The following is a 26,958-nucleotide window of genomic DNA, read 5'->3' as shown; positions in this document are numbered from 1 at the left end:
TTCCAAAGCAAATGTTGGCTGCAGAGACCAAATGAAAACCAAAATTCTGGCATCAGCACATCTGCCCTTCATCACAAGAATCCAGGAATTCTGCATAGGGACAGATGAGTCCAAGCACCTGGCAGGCAGCTGAGCAGATGAGTCATTTGAGGAGCTGCGGCTGACAAGTGATATGTGCATATTTAATGTATCCCAGGATTCCTGTCTGCTTTTAAATTGCTCAGGGATGTTTGTTGAAGCTCTGGGGATCTTGGAGCTTCACAGGCACACTTGAGACTCATGAAAGTTTGACTCTGATACTTATCTCAGCACTTTCTGCTTCATAAATATCTCAGACCTTAAAGTCTCCAGGCTAGGAGGCACTCAGATGGATGAGGACCTGGGGAATAGTTCAGTGTCTTGGGGAGAAACAAAAAGATCTTTCTGGCAGTGAATGATCTCCCTGTCTCCTTTCTAAACTGCTTCCAGAGTTACTGAAGATCGTTGTCACAGCATAATCATGAGCTTTATTTCCTTGGGTAATCCAGAATTAAAAGGGAGAGAAATGGAAAAAAAGAAAACAAACCCACAACAAGACCTTTGAAATGCTTTGTAAATTAGTGCTTGAGATGAGGCTGTGAGTTGATCTTTCAAAAATAGAGTGTTCTGTTCCCCAGGAATCTATAGGAGCTCCATGATGTGCAGGAGATAAACAGGAAGCACTCCCAAAGCAGCAAGGTTTAACTCCTCAGGCATGGGTTTGAAGCACACTTCCCGTTTACAATTCATAGTGAATAAATTACTTGGTGGAACTCATTGCCTCAGGATTATGGGGAGGACAAAAATAAAAGCAGGCTTCTGTGCTTCATTTATTTATGGAAATTATTTACACCAAGTCCTGTCTAACCAAGGAAGGTTAACACTTTCTCTCTGGGTACCTGTTTGCTGACTGCATCATTCCCTTGGATTTTGTTTTCCACTGTCTACTTTGAACCTCCCAAGCTGCAAATTGTTGCTCCTGGTCACTGTCTCACAATATTCCACTGCTGAGAAGAGCTTGACTTTGTCATCCTTGTACCTCAGCTGGAAGTAGCTGTAGGCTGCTCTCAGTTCATGCCTTAGACCCTACTTAGATCCATAATTCCCAAACTTCCCAGCTCCCAGAGGGTGCTGTGCATTGAGTCCAGGCAGGCTTCACTCCTCAGGAAAGCAGAAGTTTCTTGACAGAGCTGTTGTCAACTCGTGCCACACAAACAATTTGTGCCTGCAGCTCTGATTTATGTGAAGAGGCAGGAACACAGCTTCCAGGACCTACACAGCTTTGCAAAAAGTAGTGAGTAAAGCTCACCACCATGAATTGCTGGGAAAATGCCATCAGGGGAGTTCTGGTGCCAAGCCTGCAGGGGGAGGATGCTGGCCAGCAGCACTGGCCTCAGTTAAGCCACTCTCTGAGGGGCAAGCTGAGGTCCCAGCGTGGCATTGAGATCCATCAGTGCTGCAGCTCTCAGGGGAAAGCCACTGTGCAAGTAATCCTTGTTCATTAGGCCTGTTTAATACAGATGGATCAGAGAAGAATGAAGAACAGCAGGCTTATTAATGTTTCTTTAATTAGTAACAGAACAAATAAGTTGGAACTTTGATTATTTTACACATAGAATATTGGAATGATGCATCAGGTGGTTTTGTGTCCATTTTGCTCTGTTTTATTACTATGAAAAAATATACATCTGGTACTCAGGATTAAAAAAAATATTTTCACAACAAAATAAGTGCTTTGAGCACTAAAAATTCACTTGTGCACTTTAATGTTGGCCTAAATATTTACATTTTCTAGCCACATCCCCTCCCTACCCCAAAAGCGGGCAAACCCCAGACTATAAATATTATCTGTGTCAGATATAGAAAACTTTCCCAGAAAAAGAACAGGAAACACAATCGTAACAATTCTGTGGCTCAGACAAATTGTGGCTCAGTCCCCCAAAACAATAAAAAAGGAAAAATAGAAATATTTTTGTCAAAATTAAAATGGCACAGGGAACACGACACTCATTATCAGACACTGCAAGCTTCAGAAGGGAAGGAAATTTTGAGACATGATACCTTTCAGGGAAGTAATGGCACAGACCAGGAAGCAATAGTATGCTTGCAGATGGTCAAAAAGGTTTAAGAATCACAGAATATTGGGTTGGAAGGGGACCTTGAGAACAGAGTAGAGGAGATGTCTCTTATGAGTCCTTCACCTGCTGTAAGGTCGGGTTATGGAAAACCAGCTGTTTCTACAACCAGCATTTGCCCATCTTGAGCCAAGACAAAACCTCTGGAAATGCTGACATGTCAAAAATTTTTTCTGTCAAGAGTCTCTTTTCACCAGTTTTTGAGACGTTCTCAGTTAGTGTGTGCTGATCACACTGAATAGTAACCGAGTTCACCTCCTCGATCATGGGGCCACTTGCCATTACTCCAAGCAGTACTGGAGGCATCTTAGAACATCATCAAGTCCCCACTTCCAAATGAGAAAAATCCTTTGAAGGGAAAAATGGTCCCTTTGGTAAAGCACGAATTAGGGCAGAAGGAGACATTCACAGCTCATGGTTAAAAACAGCACATCAACAACTAACCATGTGAAAGCAGTGGGATGAAATGCCACCAGCTTTGCAGGGCTGATCTCAGGGGTTACCACAAACCCACTGCCTGTGGGAAAGGTCACACCTGGTAGCCAAGGTCACACCTGCTCACAGGACAGGAATTGATAAGGAAATATCAGGAGATCAATATAGCTGAGGACAAAACAAAAGGGAAGGTCGCTGAAAATTTGATGTCAGATTGAGTCTTAGAAATCAGAGTGTGCAAAAGTAAACCAACTTGCCTCATTCTCCAGTAAGTCAGTAGCTTTCCAAAACAGGAACCATACAACAGAGATTGGTATCTATTAAAAGAAGAAAAATCTGCCCGGAGGTTCTTGGAAAACTTAGGATTCAGCCCTGGACTGAAGAGGCACTTCTGCAGTGTTTATAGGTTAGTGAGCTGGAATGCCCAGAGCAAGTCCTAGGGAAGAGGTCTCCCACCTGGGTGTCTTGTCCCACCAGACTCTGAGTGAGCCAGCTGAGTTGGTCTGCCAGAAGATTTCAGTGGCAAATTCGTTCTGTCATTTCTTTCTGCATTGAAGGGGGAGAGAAAAGAAAGAAACAGTAAATGCAAAAGACAGGTTGGAGTAGTGTGATGTGTCAGGCAGTTTGGGAAGTGTCCAAAACCAACCCAGGGAAGCAACCGTGGGAGTCCTGGGGAGCCTTCTTCTGTTTCCCATGACAGCCCTCCTGGGAACTCAGCTGCCTCAGCAGCTCCATCCTGGCACTCTTCCCCCGTCTCTGTGGCACAAGGTTATTTTGGCTGTGCCCTAGCCTTGAGAGCAGTCCAAGGAAAGAGCTTTGGCTGAGATACTGAAAGATGAAGGTACTGCAACTCTGCTCAGTTGCAGAGCAGCCAGACAAGGTGATGACACTCTCAGAGCCCTCTTTGCAGCCTGAGGAGATGGGACACGGAGCAGCTCCCTGCTGTCACTCCAGGAGCTGACCACAGCTCACCCAGAGGACCTGTGGTTTCAGCAAAGGATCTCACAGTCACACTGCAATGCAAATGAGTGCTAATAACAGGGCCACAGGAAACCTCCAGCTCTGTTTAGGATTACAGACTTCTCTTTAGCCAGAATGGCATCATGCCAGCCACACTGGGAAGGTGTCCAGCTTTCAGCTGGTGGAAGATGGTATTTGTCCTTGCCTTGAAAAGCTCAACTAGCATCTTGTAAATCCTGTAGTGAGGAAAGAGTGATTCTGGCTCACCGGCTTCATGGCTTGTGAATCTGTGTGCCCACAGGTCCCCTCGTGCACCCCAGAGGAAGATTTGCACATTAAAAGGTACTCCCAAAATAGATTGGAAGTAGGACTGGTCCATGGAGAAGGAAGAATGCAACTCTGAAAAAAGAGGAACTAGGAAAGGATGATGCTCCTTGAGTAACCCCATAAAAGGCTCTTTAGTTATATATCCAAGAGAGACAGAAGCAGCAAACTCTGATTTTCAGTGCTGAGAACTTTGTTTTTCAAATCCATCAGGGACAGTGGCAAAGAGAGGGCTTTCCTGTAGGAGTAACATACAAAATCACTTGAGTGCAGAACCTGGCCATCAAATGAAAAGTTGGAACTCTGCCACAAAATCACATTGCAAACAGGAAATGTTTGCAAACATCTTGGAAGGAAGAGGGTGAGAGGACTGTGCACATCCTCTTGCAACAGCATTGCACCCACCCCACTAGCACAACACCAGGCATAAAAACAGCCATGAACAGGGAGGACTGCAGTGACCAGTGGGCTGATGAGTCACCAGTGAGCTCCTCAGAGCAGCCCCAAATGTCCAAGGCTTTCCTCACACCCAGGAAATCCCCACAGCTCTGCTTTAGTGCATGACCAGTGGGACCCCTGCCAGTGCTGCAGCCCAGCATCACGAGCTGCCCTCATCAAGGAAGCAGTTGCATGGCTTCTTTCTGGCCCCTCTTCCTTGATTTACTGAGAGAGTCAATCACTGCCTTTTGATAGTTCTGCTGTACAAAGGATCTCATTCTCAGATCCCAAGATTTGCTGCTAAGAAATCACATCCCACAGAAGCTTGACAAAAGGGAAATTGAAGCAGCAAAGGGAGATTCAGCCAGGGGAAAGCTTAGAAGTCTGTCATGGGATTCTTGGGGACTAACTAAATGCAAGGTTAGGACAGCTGTCTGGGCTGATGAGGCAGCCTGGTTGCAGGACACTCTCATACACATGTAAAGCAGCTCAGTGCCTGAGGGAAGGAGGCCCTTCCTCCTCCCTGGTCCTTCCTCTCAACCCTGTGGTTGGTTCTGCCTGAGGCTTGGATGGAAGGCAATGAGACACAGATAGACCAGGGGCAAATGTGTCTCATTTCCTTGTAGTTTGACACTGGTTGCATCACAGAGAAAGAATCTGTTCACCTGAGATTTATGGAGACCCATCAGTCATCTCATGTTGCACGTGAGTCACTGGCATTGAAAGCCTATTTAGCAAAGTCAGCCTCTGCTTTGGCTGCCAGGTGTTAATTATTTACATTAGCAAGCAGCAGACCAAGGGGATGACACTGCTATGAACTGTATAACAATGCTGAAGAGGTTTGTCATGAGGAACACTGACAGACAACAGGCTGATGCTGAGCTGCCATTGTCTGGAGCTGAGGGCCATTGTGATAATATGTGTTACAACTGATTTCTACAAAATAATTGGAGTTGATACTGTTGTCATTCAAGTCTCCCCTAATTAGATCATTACCTTTTCATCCCCCTAAATCATAATTAGAGTAGATAGGTAGAAAATTGACTGAGACAAATGAAAGCAGAGGAGCAAAGTTCTTAGCACTTAGGGGCATCTCCCCCACCTTCAGATCTTAAGCAAGCAGCTGGGACTCTTCTCAGCTCTTTCTTGGGTTATATCCTCTTGGTCTTCCCTGGTTCTCTGCTGCTGGATATGGCCTTTTCTGCAACCCAGCCCTTATCACAGCATGCAAACTACTGGATTTCCTATTAATTCTTTCCTGCAACATGTCCTCCCTAGGTCAGACTACACTCAACCTTGTCTGCAAGAAACTTGCTTCTCTTACAAAACCAACTATGTGCATTTTCTGCTTTATGAGCCCTGGGCTGTCTGGTCTCTGCTTCTCACAAATCCTGCTGTTGTCAAGGGCTCTCACCTTCTGCCTGACTAATTGGTTCCCAAGGGAGGCTGTAGGGAAACAGAGATCTGGTGAGGCCTCTCCAGCATGGCCTTGACAGCTGTTGTCTGAAGCTGTGTGTCCTACCTGGGCTTGCCTTTCCTGCTGCCTCGGTGTAATTCACACTAGGATCTCAAGCAGGGAATGCTAAAAGAAAAACTGTGGAGAAGAGACTTTGGCTCAAATCTGACTCTTGAAAGCCACATGGACACAACTAGCTGGAAACAGTTTGATGTGCAAATTGCATTAGAGCTACCAAGTCACTATGGGGACACTACTCTGTGGTGGTCCTAAGGGTACTGAAGTTCAATTCACAGACATGACAAGAGGCAAAGGTTAAGAAAGCATCAATGGTTTCCTTGGTGCTGCTGGGGATTTCTCTCTCAGAGCACCAAGGCTGATGGTCCCAGGACAGAAAACATGACTGTGTGTCTGAGGTAGGGTGGCCAAAAGAGTCCAGAGAGGGTCAGCACTGCTTGGAGTCCAGCCCCAACCCAAACCTACCAGTGCTGTGTTCAGCCCACACCACTCAACCTCCACCTCCCCATCCCAGGGCCATTCTTACCAAAGGCTCCAGCTCCCTGTGGTCAATGAGGCTGAACTCCCTGATGAAATAGTAAAAGTGCTTGTAGCAGGTGTTGACGTGAGCCTCAGCACCCATGTTGATGATGCTGTCAAAGTGGTGGATGTAGACATGGACAAAGACACGGAAGAGGCGGGTGAGGATCTTGGTACAAACTTGCTGGAACTGCTTAGGGAAGGGAACACCTGCAAAGCAGAAGCAAATTGGAAGCCATTTGAACATTTAAAAAAACCCAAAAAACCAGCATTTAAATATCTCTGTCATGTTTGACAGGCAGTCATAGATGACAAGGAAGGACCCCCTTGGCTAATACCAAGAGTGACACTGGGGCAGTGTGCCATTGAGCTCTTCCCACATATTCCCTTATTGCACAATTAGCAACTTCACATGGGCATGGGCTCAGTATTTGGAGAGTTGCCATAGGAGAGAAAAAAGAGTGGGTTTTTTTTTGAGAAGGCTGCAACTCTCCACATCTGGCTCAATCCAGAGCAATCTGGCAGAAGATCCTTCTGTCCCCTCTCCGTGCCTTTCCCCTACAAGCCTGTGCAGGCATGATGTAAGTCAAATTGTATTTACCCAGGTCCATGAACAAAGCCAAACCATCTGCCACCAGAAAGGAGACCTTCCTCTCAACCCAAAAGCAAGGCTCATACTGTTTTACTTCCTCCTCACACCCTCAGACATCACTTCTGACGCATCAGCAGAAATTGATGGAGTTTCTACCTTTTTCCTGATCCTTATTTCAATAAAATGTCTCATTAAATCAGGAAGAAAACAGCTCATCTTAATGATGTTGGGTTTTTAATTTCATTGTGCTTGTATAACCCTGAGAGATCCTCCTAGGATGGGACCCATCACATTTGGCTCTATACTTTCAGCTTTGTCCCGCACAAGGACACAGGGTGGATTATTTCCATCCTTTTCAAAATACACTGCTATCACAATGAAATCTCAGGGTGTGATACCATCAGTGCCAGCAACCTTGGGGTAAATCTCTAAAGGAAACATGGCTTTGAAACACTAAACTTTTTGGTTGGTTTTTTTTTTTTTTTTTTGTGAGGAGGAGAATGAAACAACTGATATTTGTTTTCCTGAGGCTTCTTCCTCTCCCCAGAGCAATTCAATGCAAATACACAAAGAACAAAATAAAAACCTCCCTTCCCACGGTTATACCAGCCTCCTCCCTTAGCTTCTTATTAATGCAGCACATAACCTCTTGAAAATCCTTCCAAACAAACCGTGCTCAACCATGGCCAGCTCACACATTATGTGCACAGGAAAGCATCAGCAAATCTCTTAGCTAAAAAATTAAAAATGGTAATTTTATCTTTGAATCTTTCTCACCAGTCTTGCTAGGCAATTAAAGCTGTTTTTTTCCCAAAGGCTCCTGGCAGTTTTGTTTCCCAGCAGCAGTGCTGAGCCCCTCTCCTTTGTGGGTGGCAAACACAAAGGTTCTGTCCTTCCTTCACGTGTGGAGCCTGTTTTCAATCACCAGGGCTGGGCAGGTGTTGGGTTTGGAACTCACAAAAGAATATTATTTTTGGTCTAAAGCAGAGTCACCCTGAGCACAGCCCAGTCTCCCTTTCCTGCATGCAGTGTGTTGGAGCAGAGGGCAAGGCTGAAGTGTCTGTGCTCGTGCCACATCTGGATGTCCCAGCCACCCCTTGGAGAAGGACACAGACCTTGGCTCAGCATCACACAAAGGTGGTTTTGAGACTGATTTGTGGCCACTGCTCTGCATAACCACGAGCACACTGCAGCCCCAGGGCTGCCCCTGCAGCAGGGACCTCAGCATGACCTGTTTCACCATCAGTTCTGACAGATCCCATTAGGACTTTTCAGGAAAGGTGTTCACATCTGGCAAAGTACAACCAGGCTGTCCCTATGCCAACACCTCAGAGATGTGACTGCAGATCTGCTTCTGCCCAACTCTGGCTATAGAGCTCTCCTTGCCTGCTAGTCTGACACAGGCAGGGATCAGAGAGCTCTCCAGGTTCCCCTGCAGGCAGGAGGGACACAGTGCTTTATCAATGGCTCCATTTGAGCTTTCTGCCCTGAGTGAGGATTTGCTGAGCAAATAAAAGCTGGAGTCACCCAGCTGGGGACTCAGACATGCCATTAAGGTGGCCCCTGCAGACCAGCTGTGAAGAACTGGTTAAGAAACTATTTTTTTTATAAAGCTCATTATAGCAAATAATTGCTGGTGAATGCACATTCCTGGACAGTGGCTGGGGAACTGGACACACTGTTCTGGACAGCCTGTCACCTCCCTGGGACCACAGGCAGCTGAGATCTCAGCAAGTGCCCAGAAGCAGGCAGGAAGGCATTTGCTGCCTTCAGTTTGTCACCTCTCCCAGTCACCAACAGCCTCCCCAGTCAAAGCAGGCAGTGAGGGAGAAACCCGAGCTGACCATCACTGGGAGTTTATTGCCAAACTGCAAAGAGTGATAGTGAAGAAAAGCAGCAACCCTCAACCCACTCCTGAGCTGAGAAGGAAATACGCTCTGAGAGTGAACAGCAGAACAAACAGATCTCAGGCTCCCAGGGCTGACAGTACCTATGGTGCAGATCCTGCTGTCAGATGGGCTACCTCCAGACATGGCAGATGGTGACAAGTGGCTTTCCACAGCTTTTGTCCTGAGATTAGCCAGGAATTGTCTTGTCTCATACATCTGTCACCAGCAAGTCCTCATGGTTATGCTGGCAGCTGAGAGACTTAGAGGAGACACCTCCAGCTACATTCTAGATTCTCCAGAAGCAGCTTTTGTATCAGGAAACAGAGATTTAGCTTAAATCACAGAGACAAAGAATAGTTTGAGTTACAAAGAATCTTTAAAGGTTAGCTAATTAAAATCTCATGGTCATCAGCAACTAGTTGTTGAACTCCTAAACCTAATGATACATGGAAAGATACCATCAGGCCGCTAGGACCTCCAAGCTCCCTTCTGGACTACTCAACCACTGTGTTTCACACGAACCAGGAGCATCGGAAGCTCTCCGGAGCTGAGGCTGAGTTGCCCTTCTTTGTGTCCATCACCAGGTGTCAGTGTGTGGCCGTCCCCTCCAGGCACGGCCAGGCTGTAGCGGCGGCTGCCTCTCACTAATGGATCCCATGCCAGGACATCCCCCTCACTATGGACGGTCCTTTGGGATGGCTCGGGTCCGGCTCTGACTCTTTCTCCCAGCAACACCCTCGCCTTCACACCTGCCCAGGGAGGCACAGCAGGGTCCTGCTTCCTGTCCCCGTGCTGCAGCCAGGTCTGTCTCCTGTGCCAGGACCCTCAATACAGGTCAGAGATGCTTGACTGGACCCTGCATCTGGCACAGGGCTCCGTGCCAGCTGATCAAAGCACTTCCCCTCGGGAAGGAAGCAGGGCGGATATCTGACATGCAGATTGCCTCTGCCAGCAGTGGTGCCTTGCTGCTGATCTCCAGTGACTTGGAAAGGAACCCACAACAGCCCCAGCAAGCACTGGCCATGCTGGTGGGGAGCTGGAGAAACACCCCATCCCCTCACCTAGAGCTGAAAGAAGAGGCTCTGCAGTGAAGGTTGCATCTGAGAGCAGCAGAAAGATCCGCCATAAATGCGGCTTGCTCTGGGTCAGCACTGCTGGCGCAGCGGATGTCCAGCAGACAACACATGTGACATCCTCTCCAGCACGGGAGGGGACACAGCTGGGGCAGGCTGTGCCTCCTCCCTGCAGCCGGGCACACACTGCAGCCAGCACGTCCCAGCCAGGGGACAGCCACGGCACAGGGATCTGTGGCCACAGGTGCCCCTCCTGCCCTTGCAGGTGCTCAGCCTTACGCTGAGCTCGCTGCCGTTCCCACCAGGGCTGTTCCGGCTCCTGGGTCACTGCAACAGCGACTGCAGAGCGATGGGGCTCCTTCCCCACATGTGGAGAGGGCAGCTGCTCCTCCCAGGGCTCCCACCTCCCTGCCAGCTGGGCCAGGCTGATCAGCCTCACAGCCAGCACAGAGAGACCGACAAGTGGCCAATGCACCCATTAATGGCATTTGGGAGTGGGGCGCTGGTGGCCCTTGCTTAGGGACTTGCTCTATCTCAAAGGTGGAACATCGTGGCACAAACCAGGGACAGTAGCAGATGGATGAGACAAAGGGATGAGTCCGGTGGGACAGGTCCTTCATGGCTGAGATGTCCTTTTAGCAGAAATACAGCAGGCCAGGGGAAAGTCAGGATGGGCCTCCAGGTTTGACAAACCACCCCAACAGGCTGACACTGCTTGGGTATGCTTCACCCTCCCCAGCCCTGCACACCTGCAGGGACCCAAAACCACCATCCTAGTTCATCCCACTGATGGTGGTCTAACTGCCCCAGGGGAACAGCAGAACATCACAAAACCCACCTGGGCTGATTTAAAAGCACTGAAATTACCTTTACATTTACTTCCCTGGTGCTCACCATACAGCAACCTTGGAGAAAGCAGCAGCAGCCCACAGTCTGGCAGGCAGCAGCCACCCCCTCTGACTGTTTTTGCATGATGTTTAGTTTAGATATTAGGAAGAATTTCTGCTCCAAGCCAAGGCAAAAAGCTGTAAGTACAGCAGGTACAATTTCACTCCCAGCAGAGTGACTCACAGCCATGAAATGAATTGGCACCTTTAGTTTGTCTTGGACATTTTGCTTGAAAATCCCAAGATATGATTTAAAGCTCCAAGGAATCTGTTTTCCCCACTCTGCACTGATTGCTTCAAAACATAAGGAAAGCATGTGTAAAAGGAAGTGAAAATGAGAGGTAACAAAGTGCCTGTGCTTAGGGTAAGGGACAGCCAAAGGGTCCTGGATCTTTCCTGCCATCTTCTATCCCCAACACTTGTGCACCAGCCAATTTAATTTTTTCACAATGAATCAGTACTGGGAAGCTATTTTGCTTCTTGGCAATTGTATTTTTTTTTCCTCTGCAAATGCAGTAATTCAGTGAACTTCGTGATGAATTGTTGTTGTTATTTCTCAATTTCATTTTGGCCACCATGGTGTTCAATGATTCATTTTTCCTAAAAATAAGTGTTTAAAGCCCTGTTTAAAACTAATGGCATGATGGCAGCTGCAAGCTGGTGTGGTATTAATTTTGGAAGAAAAAAAGCAGGGGAAAAAAAGCCTCAACAAATTATGTAAAAAAGAGCCAGCTGAGAGAACACCAATAATTAGCTGAATTCTGAGCATTTTTTCCTGTTGTTATGGCAAGAAAGTATCGGATCATTTCGCACCAGGTTTTCTCTGGTTTTTATAATTGTTCTGGGACTATGCTTGAATGATGGGCTTGAGTTTTGAAAAGCTTTCCAAGAACTGTTACAAAGCCTCCCGTGGCCGGTGCTCTGTCGAGCCACAGGCAAATCTGGCGGAGAGCGCGGGGTGTTTCTGTCACTGGGGCTGCTCTAAACCCTGCACTCATCTAACAGCAGCAAGGCCTCAGCAGCCACGATGGTGCTGATGGGGCACACCTGGCCTCGTGCAACCAGCAGCCTGATGCTGGGCTGACCAGAGCAGACACAGCCTGGAGACCCCACCCAGCCATCCTTCCTCCTCAGCACAGCACTGCCCAGCAGCAGCTCCCTGAGACCAGGCACCACAGGGCAGGACGATTACTGGGAGGAGAGCATATTTTCCAGGTGGTAATTTGTTCATGGATGTCCACTCACTGAATAAATCTGCTGATGTAGTTTTACCAGTTGGTGAAAGTACACCTGTAGAATCATTTATTCCTCTCTCTGCATGGGAAAAAATGCTTACTCTCCTTTTAAATGTATTTTTCAGGACAGCTACATTGGTTGGAAGAGTGGAAACAAAACATTAGCACACACCAAATGATATGGGTTGTCTGGGAAAGCTGCTGCTTCTGTAGATTTATAGCCATCAGGTAGGCAGAGCTCATGCCATGCAGGGATTTGTCTCATCTTAACAGGCTGACAAACAGGTTCCCACTCCAGAGAAAGGATTAGACAGTGGGATGGAGCCCTGCAGGTAGATTTCCCTGGGCATGGGGAAGACACAGTATCTCTCCCAGTCCTTGCTGTGGAATGCAGGGGGATTGGCAGCACCTCCTCCCCCCCCCCCCCACCGAACCTGCTAATAATCTCCACTACAGGGATTTTCTGCTGGCGCCATCCGAGGGCTGCAGTCCTGGTTAACTCTGCCAGGTCACAAACTGTCTGCTGGTGTCGGGCTCCCTTCCTGCCATGTTGGATGCCAGCTGTCCCTCTGGCCTCACTGCAGAGCTGGCAAGAGCTGTGCATCACACAGCTTGGCTAAACTAAAGGTGTTTGTCACTCTGCTCCCCTCCCACCTCTGACTTGTGCTGGAGGAGCAGATGCTTTAATGTGCAAGTCAGGCCAGCTCTGCTCCGGTGGCTGCAGCCGTGACCATTTAACCCAGCCAAGGTGTCCCCTGTGATGCCTAAGGACCCTGCAAGCCCATCTCTGCTCATTTCTAGCTGAGCCTCTCACCCTGGGGTGAAAGATTTCCCCCCTCTGACCCATGAGATACCTCTCGACTATCAGGAGCCTACCAGCAAGCCCTGTTGAATCATGCGCTGCTTCAGGCTGTGTAGCTCTTGGATGCAGGAGGATGCTGAGGTTAGCCTCCAGCAATGTTTGTGAGTCTGGGGAACACTTGCTGCTTCTAAGAAAAACAAATCTAAAATGAAAAAAGTCTGTCTTGTCTGCAGTTAGGTTGCCTTAGCCAGGGAAATCTTTATGCTGGGACAGCTTTACTGCACATGGCAAAGAGGGGCCAGGAGGGAAAGCTGAGCTGCACACAGCTCATGAAACACCCTCTGAGACAGTAGGCAGCTGTGCCCAGGAACGTCTCCAGCACAAGCAGGAGTGAAACAGACCTTCAAGCTAAATCCCATCTCTGCTGCTAACATCCAAGGGTCTCACCATTACTCCAAAGCATGACATTTGTCATTTCCCCTCATCACCTCATCAAGCTCCTTTCCCCTCCTTAAAACAGCTCACATCTCCTCTGTGTCCTCTCAGTGCCTTATTCCCCTTGTTCTGGGTCATTTCCAAGGGCTTGCTCTTTAGGAGAGAGGTTAAGCACCTCTGTTTGGTCACCCTGGCCACTGTCCCTGAGCCTCACATCCTGGCCAGCCTCCTCTGTCATCCAGTGCATTTCCCTTCAGCCAAACACTCCATCTTCTGAAATGCCAGAGCTGCCAAGCAATTGCCAGTGAACAAGGCAGGACAGTGAAAGGCAGATAATTGGGGACACACTGATGACAAAGTGCCACCAGCTCCCTCCTCCCCATGCCTCCCCCAACAGCCTTTCATGTGTTTTAGAGTGCAACCTCAGCCTGAGTCCTCTTTCTCACTTGTGTGAGGCCAAAACCACCAAGACACGCCAGCACAGGGCCTGAAGTCATTCAGGGGACACAAGGGTCCCCACAACAAAATGGTTTGGAAAAGGGGCCCAGGAACAGCCTTGGAAGAGAAGAAAATGGATTTGATCCATGTTCATCTACAGTCATCCTGGATCTCACCCAGAACTGCCCCTAAACTGAAATGAAAGGAGAAATGGAAACCAGCCATCCCTCTCCACATCAGGATGTGCTATAACTCAGAGGGAGAAGTGCCAGAAATGAAGTGAAAACCACCAGGACAATGACTGTATTTGGCTTTTGTACCTCAGAGGGAGAAATGTGGGAGAGCAGAGGATGCTGCAATGTCCCTCCCACGGTTGGCTGCTTTTTGAGATGTTAATACTCCCTGTACACCTTTACTTCCTAGAGCAGTGTCAAGCAGCATCACATCCCAAATCCTACCTGAAAGGCATGAAATTGGATCAGGACACTCTCTTCTGGCTGGAGGGAAAACACAGTAAATCCACATATGTGCCTCTGCTTTTAATGGCTTGCAGATCTTCTCCTTGAGGACAAGCCACCCTAGGAAGAGGAACACAGGCTGCTCCCTGTGGCTGCTGTCTCACCCCTCAGCAGCAGCAAGTCTGAGCAGCCAGAATGACCAGGGACTTTGCTGTCCCCAGCAGGGCTGGGACTGTGGCCCAGAGTATCCTGCACTGACTGTCAGCCAGCCACACTTCCAGCCTCCTTGGTTCACTGGAGGGCATGGACACCACTGCCCATGAGGGAAAGATGCCTCCACAGCACAGTGAATGCCCTGGTGAGTCCCAGGGACTGCCTCTCCACACACTCCAAAGGCATCCTGCCTGTCCTCCAGCATGAGCAGCAGGCACTGTGCTACCCTGCCTGCCCCAGACCACCAGAGAGGGGAAGAAGGCAGCGAGTGCCAGCTGGTCTTGGTTTCAGGGACTTGTCCCTCCCTAACTCCAGGCAAAGCCAGAGCAGCCAGATCAGATCAGGGGTCTGGAAGAATCATCCCATCCCAAAGCCAAAACAGTTTAGCACAACCAGGCTCCAGGCACTGTCTGCCCTCTTGCTTGCAGAGACCCATGACCCCTCTCAGATTCCAAGGGCCAGAGACTTTCCTTAAAAAGACACACAGCTACATTTACAGCACAGCCAAACGGGGCTACAACAGTGAGTAATGCCAGTAATCCCACACAGACCATTTTCCTCAATGTTTCCCAGCACATTAATGAAAATCTTGACCATAAGCTGCACTGATTTCATAAAGCTCTGTCTGCTTGGCAAACAAAAAAGGTCAAGCAGACTTGCAAAGCTATGCCTTTCCAGCCCCAAGCTCCTTAAATCTTTTTTTTTTACACTCAAGTAGTTTCATGTTCTGTCTGAAAAACAACCTCACCAAGGCATGACCTGAGACTCTGGAAGCCCCATCAGCTCCAACCCTTGAACTCATTTCCCCAAATGACAAAAAGCAGCTAAGTAGCAGCTAATATCAGCCTTGGCAGCTGCTGAGCATTGCAGGTCAGCAGCAGAGGAGTTAGTCTGAAAGTTGTGCTACCTTTGGCAGCTGCTGCAGGCAGCTCTTTTTTAAGAGGTGTATCATGCACCCTGGGTCTTGGCAGTGACAAAGCCACATCCTAGGGACATCTCTGCTCAAGCAGTGCCTCAGCTACCTAGCAAATTGTGAGGTATAATCAGCGCTGAGATGGAAAGGGACTGAGGAGTGAAGCAGCAAGGGTTGGATCTTGGGACCATGAAGCTATGTGGAAAACCAGAAAGAAATTGAGTTGATTAGTTGGGAGACAAGCAGGGATGTGATGACCACCTCTAACCAGCTCTGCAGCTCAGCCTCTTGAGGAAAGGCAAGGAAGCTAATGACCTACTAGCCTTCATTTCTCACAAACACAGAACAAGTTCAAGCACAGAAAAGGAGAACATTGTGTTCCACATCCCCTTGTAGTAGGATAAGAAATCCCAAACTCAGTTTGGAGCAAAAGGGTGTAACACTGAGAAACACCTGGAAAGGGAAATGCCACAATACTTTGAATCACAAAGTTCATCAGTACCAACCCTGAGGTGCAGCTTGGGAATCTGCACCAGTTACCAGTCCAGCTTTCATTCAGGGAATCAGAACCCACTCACCTATCCTGGTGGGGAAGACATCCTCATTGTTAATGAGCATCTCGATCCAGTCCATCAGCATGCACATGTACTGTGGGGCCGACAGCTTGGTCGGCTTCTTGTACTTGCTGTCATCCTGCCACCTGTACTCGTACTTGAGCCCGCCGGACATGATGGGGCAGCTCCTCTCGGTGCAGTACTCCGACATGGTGCCGTAGATGAGGTTGATGCGGTTGAAGAAGTCCACCACGTGCACGGCGATCCAGTCGTTGATGCTCTCACCAGGAGGCAGCTGCACCACTGCCTTCAGGTCCAGCCCAGACTTGAGGGAGGCCTGGGCTTTCTTGTACAGTTCAAAGCGCTGCGTGCCCGGTTCAAACTTCTTTCGGGGACGGAACGTTTTGTCTTTGTTGAAGACTTGCTTGAGACACAGGGCCATTGTGGGCAGGGCCAGCCAGGGTGAGGGCAGAGGCTCAGAGCAACATGAAACCCAGGGCTGGGGTCTTCAGGGGTGGAGGTTTCTGGGAGGAGAAGGAGACACATTTCAGTCACACATGAAGACAGCAGCATGCGTGGGCCCACTTGCAGGGGTTCACACCACTGATCCCACTGCTCTGTTAGCACATGGGGACCCAGATTTGGCATGAGCTTCTGGCCCCTTCACACCCACCAGGGTGAGCTGGAGCAGCTGCTGCCACCTCACACAGCAGCACCTGGCACTGGAGAGGGTAAGCCCTGCCACAAGGGCTCTGTCTGCCCACGCAAGGCTTGATGGCAGAGCCCTTCTTCCATCCTGAGCACCACAGGAGCTCACCAGGTTCCAGCCAACTTCTTCCTTCAAGGCTTTTAGCATCAAGTGCTGCAATAAAGTGAGAGCCATGATATAAGCAGTGCTCACCAGTTCAGGCAGTCCCACTCTGGTGGCCTTTTCCTCTCCTGGCAAAGGGGAAGCATCTCTTTCCCAGGGACTTGTCAGTATAAACAACCCCTGACCCTGCAGCAGCGGCTGGCAAGCGAGGCCCCGGGGACCACGCTGCGACCGCAGCTGGCTGCTGGTTCACACAGCCCCAGCGTCAGGATCAGTGGGAAAAGGGGGGATTAGTTTTGTTGTTCTGCCCGGTGTGTTTGTCCAAAAGAACAAAACCCACATCCGAAGAAGGGAAACGCAGCCCAGCACAGCAGAACAACATTGCCAGGATGCCGCCAGCTCTCCCAGCATGCACACAATGCACTCGGCAGCCCTCGAGTGGCGCAGCTGATGCTCCGGGTGACTCCAGGGCTCAGCAAAGTGCTGAGCTCACCCCTTCCTGCCCAAGAGTAGCAGCACAGATGAGGGCTGTATTTTCCTTTTCCTCACTGAAATCCAGTGGAAATCCCATCTGCCCAAGGCTGTCCTGGACAGGCTGGAATTGCAGCCTGGAATTGCAAAATTGCATTTTGCTACCTGCATTAATCGCCAGCGATGTTAATGTGAGACCAAGGTCTCTTTGTGTTAAATGCCTTGCTGAGGCTTAGGGAAGAGAAAGTCTTCCAACAGCCTCCCCCTGATGGGAAAAGATAGAGAAGCAATTAAGAAAAAGGAAGGAAAAGGGGAGTGACTGACCCAAAGTCACAAGCAGGAGGGAATGGTACAAACCTTGAATGGACATTCATCATTAAAAAGACAACTTTAGCCAAAAGCTTGCTATTTAAATTCTGTTTTCTAAACTTAGTCCTGAGCCTGAGGCAGGTCCTATTTTGTAATCAGCTAAACATCTCTCAAGTGAAACTCTCTGCTCCCCTTAAGGCTCACCCCAGGGTCATCACTGGGAGGGTGCAGGACCTAGAGATCATCCCAATGTCTGCAGCATCTGCCTGGCAGGGATTTTTGCACTGCAGCCAGCACGTGCAAAACCCTCTTATGGATGCACACCCTGCTGTGGGTGGGAAGCCCAGCATGAATGCCATTAGTGCACAACTACAGCCTCTCCCACAGGTTGGAGCCAGAGTTTTGCCACCCTTACACAGCTCACAGCACAGTGTGAGCCCCACCATGTTCTGCTGTACCCAGGTACAAAAACCTGTGTGGTTTTAGATGATTTCTTCCCCCCACAGGGGGTCACAGCCATCACACAACGTTATGCAGTATGACTTCAACACCAGGGTATCTGCATTCCTTCCCTATCTCATGTGGCTGGGTGGGATTTTAAGGGCCACATCCCTGTCACCCTCATTTATTTCTGGGCAATGACTGGGGGCTGTTTCTTGGATGCTTTTTCTTCCCCTGCTCCAAGCAACTGGCTCCAACCATGACAAAGAACTTGTTTCCCTCTTCAGAAAAGAGCACAATCTCTCCAAAATGCCAACCAGTGAAGCCAGCATGATGTCATGACTCTTATCTGTCCCTCAGGAATGACCTGTGCTACAGCAGTCCCTATGGATCCCATGGAACGCCAGGGGACTCTGGGCACAGTGAGGCTCTAAAGAAAAGCCCTTATCCAGGACTTCCTGGATTCCACATATCCAAACACATCCTGTTGATAACACCTCTAAAAAAAGCCTTCTGGGGAGTTTGCTAACACTTAATGCTTTCAAAAACATGTATGCATACATACATATATATTTATATATAACCACTGCAAGAGGGTTCCTAATTTGGTAATGTAGGAAGTGCTGGGATACCCTCAGGATGAGGCATTCAAGCAGGCTTTGCTCTTAGTGCAAAGTAGGAGTGATGGGGATGAGCAGTGCCTGGCCCTGCAGCCAGGCTCCCCTGGAATTTCAGCAAGGGAAGTCACGCCAACAAACATTTCTTTATGTCACCATTTCTGCTGGCCTTGGCTCCATCTGCTCTGCTTCAGGAGCTGTTGCTGTTTGCAGACTCCTCCATGCAGAGACTGGGCTGTTTCAAGGTGATGAGCAGCCACCCTGGCAATGACATCCCATCAAACATGTCACTTGCAGGGGCTGACAGCAGTGAAATCAGTTCTCTTTTAGTGCCCACATTACAAGTCCTCCGCAAATATTGAGCCACTGGGAAATAAACATCTCATCTGCTGAAGCCAGACCTGTAACTCATCTACAACTGCATCCCTGCATCATCCACAGCTGGATCTCTGTGCTACCCTGCAAGCTGCTCTCACTCATCAGGCAGGTGGGAATGTGCTTCATGGTTCAGCACCATCTGAATAAAACACCAGTTCAAAAAAAAAAAAAAAACAACATCTGCCAGGTGTTTTTCTACCATGCATCTGTTCAAGTGGGAATAGAGAGTAGAAACTCATTGCTGCCCAAGTGCTTGGAGCTGACCTGTCCCTGAGCCTGCAGGTTGCCAGCATGGTACAATCTCTCTGCTCCCCAGGCAACAGTTTTCTTTTCAGGATCCTCATCATCACAACTACCAAATCACCAAGTCATTAAAAGACCTTGTTAATCTTTACCAGACAAAAATGTTCTCCAGAAATTACATTTAGCATGAAGCCAAAAATACACCCTGGGATTTATGACCTGAAGAAGCAGAGAGAGGCACTGAGCCAAAGAACACATTTGTTCTCTATCTCGCTTCAGAGCTTTCACTGCCCAGAGAGATCACTGCAGAGGAAGCAGTGGTGGCCAGGACCAGGAGATGAGATCCCAGCTCTGGCCCTTGCAGATGGAGCACTGAGATGGGATGCACCAGCTTAGAGCAAACAGGCTTTGCAAAGTCACCAGTGCCTCAGATTCCCCTCAGGCAGAGACTCAGCACCCACCTGTTTTCTGGGAAGAAAAGCAAAATCCTTTGTGAATGGACCCAGACACATCCTGAGTCTAACTGGTGGAAAAGGGCCTCAGCCAATGCAAAATCAGATTTTCCCAGTTTCCACCTTTATGCATCCGACCTGACTGATGCTCTTCCATCATTGACCAAGTATTTGGGGCAGATCCATGTAAAGAGATGGAAAATGGGAGATCTTCCAAGGTTTATGGTACAAAGTTCAGCTGAGTCTGATGTTCAGGGCTGTCGTGTTCCTAGAAATCATGTCGTGGTCCTCTGGGGCTTGGGGTGGGGCAGGACACCCGTCCAAGTCCTAATCTCTGCTCACCCTGCCTGTTTTGGGAAATCCTAAGGGCGAAGTGTTATCCAACAAGCTTAGGCAGCAACTTCCTACAACATGATTGTACAGGTCCCGCCCTGGCCGGCACGGCAGGGCCTGGGCCAGTGCCATGGCAGCAGCCTGCAGCTCCCTGTCTTCAGTTCCCACATGCAAAATCAAAGTTTTCCAAGAGGAACCTCGGCAAAGGCTGCAAACCCTCTTCCCCATGCCACAGTTCTCATCACAGGGTGCTGCTGGCACTCCAGAGATCCACAAATCCCTTTCTGAAGCCTATGCAAATCCCCAAATCAAACCTCATCTTATGCTTAGGAGCGGACAAGGAGTGAAGCAGGTGGAGCTGGAGACTTGCCCTGCTGTCACCCTGTGTTACCACAGAGGATGGTTGGAAGAGGATGAGCAAAGTTTCTACAAGGAGAGAGAGACTGACATTTCCCATGGGACATCCACACCGTGGCATCCTTAGTGCTCACCCCCCATCCACGCTCCCAAAATAGCCTTGGCTTTGAGGAGCTTGGCTACAAACCCAGCTGAGTGGCCACAAATCCCATCCCTGTCCATGAAGGCTGCTGGGCTTCAGTCCTACCCCTGTTTTTGCTGCTGGCTTCAGTCCTGCTGCTGGTTTTAAAAGCAGCAGCAGAAGCAAAACTCAGTGGGGTTTAGCAAGAACCAGAAAAGCACAGGGTTCAGCTGTGCGAGGACAAGGCAGAACCACTGCTGGGGAGGCAGCAGGCACAGACATGTGAAAAACTGATGTCCTAGATTGCTGGCAAATCCAGGGATGAAAGGAAATTAACTGGATGGGAGGGATGCAAGTTCAGGGTCAGACTTAGGCGTTAATTTCAGGTTTGAGGGTTGGTTTTTGTTTTTTATCTAAACTAGCTTTCTTTCTTCCTTACTTTCTTTTTTTCTTATCATTTGAAAACCACAGAGGAACACAACAAGGCAAAGGCTTTGCTGTAAATTAAAAACAGCTCTGAAGGACCTGTTTAGAAACGACAAAACCAAAAGGAAGAGCAGGCAGAGCTGTAGGAGGGTGGCTTCCTCCTCACAGTCCTGCAGGCATGGGGGCAAGGTTGCCAAAGAAAACCTCTGGTTTTGACCCTAAATAAGCTTTAGTCAGAAAACCTGCAGGAAGGATCAGACAGATGCACTGTCAGACTCCAGGATGGTCACAGTGCTGCTCCCTGCCTCAGTGTCCCCAATTTCAAAACTGATCTGCCTCCCAAGGCTCCCTTTAAGGGCTGCAACAACAAAGGCTTCAGAGGAAAATGTGCTTTGCAAGTGTCTCTGGGAAGCAAGAGACAACCATGAAGGGTAAGGAGAGAAGAAAGCTCTGACACCAGCACCTCCCATACTCCAGTGCCAAGTGCATCCTCCCTGGATCCATCCTGAGACAGTGACACCCTGGCAGAAGCATCTGCTTGGAAACTGCTGTGTTAGCAGCACACTCCAACCCTCATGGGCAGTGCCACTACTGGGGAGCACAACAAGGGGTCCAGCACTGTGGCCACCTACAGGGAGACACCAGCTCCCACTACTTTGGGAAGAAGCCAAGGAGGTAGAGGACAGACCTGTCCAGTTCCAGGCACCTTAGAGCAAAGTGTAGGTAAATTACCACCAGCTCTGCACATCCCCCTCGGGCTTCCCCAGGGGATCTTGCTTTTGGGGCACCCAGATATCTACTGCTTCCCTCCTTTAGGGGACTCCCTTCTCCCCACCATGGGCAGTGTCATAGTCCCACCCAGCCCTATTCCAAATGGAGGAGAAGGACAGCATCAGCTCAGACACCACGTGCCAGAGCCCTGAGACAGTCAGTCAGACAGACAGATAGACAGACAGACAGACAGACAGACAGACAGCCTTCAGATGGACAGTCTGCCCAGAAACCTGCAGGCCCCAGCTGGCTTTTCACTGCTCTAGGAAGCCTCACTGCCTGGCTGAGGAGCCAGCAGCCCTGTCTCTCCGTTTCCCATCAAGGCCCAAAGAAGTCCAGATGCAGTTTGGTCTTCAGCCCGTCCCAAAGCATCTCTGCAATCAGGTCTGCTTCTCGGGACTCATGTTCCAAAGACTTCTCCCAAGCAACCCTGAACTGCAGACACTGCAGCCCTGACCCAGGGAGGGACTGTGGGCAAATGGTGCTCCCTTCCCTGGAAGCACATTCCCTCTTTTTATAAGCCTTTCCAGCCTTGTAACCATCTAAGGAAGGGGGGCTGCAGAAGGAGGGTGCTGGGGAGCAGAGTCCTGAGGCACTGGCCCCACTCCCTCTGTGCTTCCTGCTGGAGCCAAGCCCCAGCTGGGCTGTCCGTGAGAACGGGGTTATTGGCTGCTGGTCCCAAATATAACCTAAACGATAGAAAATTCCAGGAAATGAGCCAAGACAAAATGCCGGGAGGGGGATCAAGGCCCAGCACATGGGCTCGGGGAGCTTCAGAGAAGCACTGGGCTCTCAGCAGCATCTCCGTGCTTCCAACCTTCTTTGTGCAAACTGTCCTGGTGCTGCAGAGACCCATGAGAGCATCCATGAGCACAAACCCCTGGAGCAGAGCAGGACTCAGGCCCCCACACTCCAGCTGGGGACAGCTGCCAGCGGGAAGCTGCGCTGGTGCTTCCCCCAACTCACATGGTGCTTGGAAATCCCCAGCTAGTGAGAAACGGACTTGGATGGTTTCCAGGAACTGGGCTGCTTACACCCGCCCTACAGACGTCCCCTGCTGTCCCCCTGCTCTGTCCCGCTCCCTGCCCTGCCTCCCTGCCACACCACCAACAGAGCAGCAGCTCTCTGGCCCAAAGGCACCAAAAAAAGTTTTTCCCGGATCACACAAGAAGACACCTTCAAGCAGAAAAGCAAAGCAGCATCTCTCCAGGTTAGGGCAGCATGTCCCATTCATTTTAGGCGTGATACCCAGTGGGGCTGGGGGTTTTCTGGGGGTACCTCATTCCTGGGAGCTGGGACCTCACTGCTACTAGCAGTAACTTGCTGCGAGCCCTGAAAAGAAGTGTCCAATGGCCTCAGTGGTGTCCAACAGCTCTGGTTCAGTCCCAAGATTACTCCGTTGTCAGAGCCGTAATTCCAAACACCGGGAGCTCCAGGCCTGTAAACTCAAGGAAGAAGACGAGAGGAGATAAGCCAGCTGCGGAAAACCCATCTCCGCCGCTTGCTCTCACCCAGTTCCCCCGCCCACAACTTTCCACCCTCCCTCCGACACCGACAAAGCCGCTGCGGGGGCTGTCCCGTTCGGGAAACGCGTGTGCTGCCTTCCCCTGCCTGTCCCCCTGTCCCCGAGGGACCCCCTTTCCCTGCGCACCGCCGGTCATTCGCACGGATCCCTGCTCAGCATCCCCCAAACAGGGGATCCTCGGTATTTACACACTGGCCGCTGAGCTGGGACACCCCGGAGGAAGGGGAAGAGCCTTCTGCAGGCGTCCATGGCCCGGCTGGGTGAAGAATTGCTCTTTTCTAGGCTAACGCCAACCCAGGTCTTGCCCATCCCGTGCTTAAAATGCACCCCAGGAGCATCCTCAGCAGTGCGGTGCTGGCTTTTTACCTCCCAGGACTCACCTCATACCCCGGCACGCGGCTTCCAGTCTCAAATCCCTCCGACGCACTTTGTGCTCTTATTCAGGAAAAGGGAAAAAATCAATTAAAAAGATACAAAGTCCAAGCCAGGCTCTCTGTCGGGACTACTGGCAGTTTAGGGATCGCAGCAGCAACAGCGGCAGGGAGAACCGCCTCGCTCCAGCGCGCACGGGGGTTTCGTTAGAGAAGCCGGAGCCGAGGGTTTTTCTCCGGTCAGTGATGTCACATCCTGACCCTGCCGGCAGCTCCAGCTGTCCCTGGAAAACCCGCTTGGAAGCTGGCCTGCCAGCCCCCACCATCCGCCGCCGTGGGCTCGCAGGCTGCTGGGTGGGCACTCACTCACACCCGCACCCACGCTCCATTCCTGGATGCTGAGATCCTTCTTGGCGGGCAGTCCCGTGCCGCTAGCTGGCTCCGGCTTTCACAGGACAGCAGGGAGCTGGGGAAAGATGAAATCCCGGAGTGTTTTTCCCTCCTCCCCCCATCTTTTCACGGTCCCTCTCCCTTCATCCTTCTCCGCTCTGCATACACACACAAAAACAGCCGGGGGTTTGCATGCCAGCCCAAGCTGGATGCCATCCAAAACAGAAATGCCGGAGAGGGGAAAAGAAAGAGAAAAACTTTCTCTGCACAGAGCACTTACTTTCCTTTTCTGTCGGAGGTGGGGTGAGTTCTGAAGAGCGCTGCGGTATTTAAATCCTGCTCAGCAAAGGCAAGCCTGAGCCAGCACGCTCGGCGCCGGCAGGAGCGGCCAGCCAGCGTGGGATGGCTTGGCAGGAGCCGGGATCTGCTTTGGGGTCAGAGTCCCGGGTGGGGCTGGAAGAGCGGTGTGCACCCCACGGGTGATGCTGGTGGGTGTCGCGGCAGGGGCAGGCAGAGCGTGGCCCTGACCCTCGCGGTTCCCTCCCTGGCACGGTGACGTGTCGCTCCCCGGGGATGAGATGTGTGACGCTCTGGCCTTACTGAAACGTCTGCAAATTGCTTGGCACCGGGACAGTTCTAGTGAGGGAAACGCTTCTGGCCTTTGTTACATGTGTGTTATACTCGGGTCAAACCAAGTGTTTGCAGGTGATGGGGCGAGCTGGGGAGTGGGGCACAGGGCAAGGAGGATGTGGCTGATGGGCACGTTTGCATAAAGCTGGAGGGTCTAGGATGAGGGTTTGATTCCCTGAACCCTGCCTGGCAGCAGGATGCATCTCTGCAGGATCCATACTCCTTTCCCTAGAACAGAGCTTCTCAGCTGCAGGTGATGCCAGGTTTTGCTCTTGAGCCTCAATGTTCAGAGGCAGTCTTTAAAAATAAATTCATGCAGCAGCCTCCCAGACAAGCCAGCTACGAGGGAGCTCAGCCCAGCCCTGCAAGGCATTTACTCTGCTTTCCTCTCTCCCTCTGTGATGTTGGTTTGGTGCAGGTGCAATAGGAACTCTTTGACACCTGCAGCAGCATCTTCTAAGAAGTGAAGAAGACACTATAGGGCCCATTTAATTGGGCAGCAGCCACTGATGGATCAATTTTGACTGGAGCTGATAGGAATTGGAGGTTGCACACCCCAGAAGCCCCTTGCTTTTCTGCCTGTTCCCATTTGGGACATGCCTGAAGGGCAGGTCCCAAACCAGGAGACAGGAGAAGGACACACCAAGGACATGCAGGATTCATCTGTGCTCTGCATCCACTACAGCATGAGATGGCTGAGGTGTCTCACATCTGCAGAAAAGGTAAAACCTTGAGGTGATGTGCCCTGCACAGCTCTTGAGGCAGGAGGGAAGCACAAGCTGTCAAATTCATCTGCCCGGCTGCTTCCCACCACCACCATCGCTAGCTAACCCAGTACAAGAGCCATAACCTCAGAGCTCAAATCTGTGTGTGTATCCTTCCTGGACCTGCAGGCTGAGTCTTTTCCACACCAGCCTTGCCCTGCTCATGAGTGAATCTCTCACAGTCATTGCAGGTAAAGCAGGGTCCAAGTAATACCCCTAAAATCAGGATCAAGCTCAAGTAATCCAGCAGACTTTCCTGGTCACCAGCAAACCAGCCACATTCCTGACTCCAGCAGATTCAGGCGAAGTCTTTTCTCATTGCCATTGCTGGATGCTCATTACAGCTACCCCAAGTTCCAGCAAGGGCTGAGCAATGCTGCTGTCCTCCATCCTGGGGACCTGGGATGCAGGAAAAACAAAATGTCTTCAGACCTTGTGAGTGGGAAGTGGAGGTCTGTGGAGCAGATGTAATTCCCAACAGCAAATGCCAAGCCAGGAGGAAACTTCCAACTGAAATCCCTGCAAAAAATGGGCAGAAATCCAAAAGTGAGGGGGCTTGGCCGAATAGCAAATATCCCAAAGGCAACTCATTGCCAGGATTTACATCCAGGCAAGATGGAGCCAAAATACTTGGAGGGGAGATGGGGTCCTCCCACCCACAGCAGTCTGGAGCCAAAAGAGAGGGGCCAGGAGAACAGCAGGAGGGCTGGACTTACATCAGCTGGAGCCCCACAAGTGCAGAGGGGTGAGCAGCACCTCCTGCTCAGGGACTTACCCCTCACATGAGGTTTTGGAAACCTCAGGAAGCAGAGCCCACGGTCCCAGAGCCAGCCAGTATCCCAGCTGTGGGGAGGGGAAGGAGGGGTCACTTGGGAGAGAGGAAAAGGTCCGAGGGACAGCTTTGGGGAAGGAGGGATGCATTATTATGAAGACGGCATTTGTCTGCCCTGGAGGAAGGAAGAGGGGAATGCTGGCCTCGCTCCTGAAGGCAGGTGCATGGCTGGATTTGTCGGGGGAGGAAGCAGGGACGGAAGCGAGCCCGGAGCACTGGGCGGCTCCATCGGAGCTCAGGGGCAGGCACGGGAAGAGGCCCCGGGCAGCGAAGCAGCTTCCTAAGGCTTGTCAGGACAAGGCTGCACCGGGGGGAGGGGGGAGCCCCCTGCCAGCCCCCACCACTGCACTGGGCTCTCACACAGCGCCCTGCACGGCACCTCCTGGGCACTGCCACTTCAGCAGGCGGGGAGATGCTTGTTCCCAGACAGGGCTGGAAGGCTGTGAATGCCTGTGCAGACCAGAAGACAAAGCAAAGGGAGCAGTGGGTTTGCTCTGGTTATTCCCAGAGAGGAACGGGACGTGTCCAGAAAACAGCTATGCAGCGCCGGGAACAGTCAGTTCCCCTGCTCTGCTCTGCTCCACTGTGTCCTGCGCAAACTCAGAGCCAGTGAGAGCTTCTTCAGCCGTGGGTCAGAGGGCACTGGAGTCTTGCCATTTTCTAAGGCACAGGGAAAAAAGCCAGGCACAGATGAAAAAGCACTGGAGTCATCATTTTAAGGGAGGGTAAGAACATCATCCATCAATCTGCACTTCCTTGATTGCTTTGACTGCCACCTCCTCCCTTAGGAGCAGGACGGGCTCTGGGTTTATCTCCCCAGGCTGACAGGGGAGTGCAAGACAGAGGTTTGGGATGCTGGTAACAAGGAGCCTCTGCCTGCAAAACTTGCTCCACCACTCCTGCCACATCCCAGTCCCGGGCTCT

At 50.6% G+C, this 26,958-nt stretch overlaps 1 protein-coding gene across 6 annotated transcripts; it reads right to left on the bottom strand.

Annotated features, from left to right (window-relative positions):
* Positions 1–1,554: 1,554 nt before the first annotated feature.
* Positions 1,555–24,487, bottom strand: MOB3C (MOB kinase activator 3C). 6 transcript variants are annotated; one of them, XM_050977163.1, is made up of 6 exons: positions 24,089–24,487; positions 23,428–23,884; positions 22,801–22,960; positions 15,817–16,316; positions 6,311–6,513; positions 1,555–3,134 (listed from the first exon to the last, which is right to left on the bottom strand). In XM_050977163.1, exons 4-6 carry the CDS (start codon positions 16,232–16,234, stop codon positions 3,105–3,107), a joined length of 651 nt encoding a protein of 216 aa, XP_050833120.1. In that variant the 5' UTR covers positions 16,235–16,316; positions 22,801–22,960; positions 23,428–23,884; positions 24,089–24,487; the 3' UTR covers positions 1,555–3,104. The 6 variants fall into 6 exon arrangements, with proteins under 6 accessions (XP_050833120.1, XP_050833122.1, XP_050833121.1 ...); XM_050977165.1 differs by having other exon boundaries at positions 22,801–22,967; positions 23,428–23,482; XM_050977164.1 differs by having other exon boundaries at positions 23,428–23,482.
* Positions 24,488–26,958: the final 2,471 nt, after the last annotated feature.

Source organism: Serinus canaria, chromosome 8 (genome assembly GCF_022539315.1).
Source record: "Serinus canaria isolate serCan28SL12 chromosome 8, serCan2020, whole genome shotgun sequence".
Lineage (NCBI taxonomy): Eukaryota > Metazoa > Chordata > Aves > Passeriformes > Fringillidae > Serinus > Serinus canaria.
This window is presented reverse-complemented; position numbering and strand designations above follow the sequence as displayed.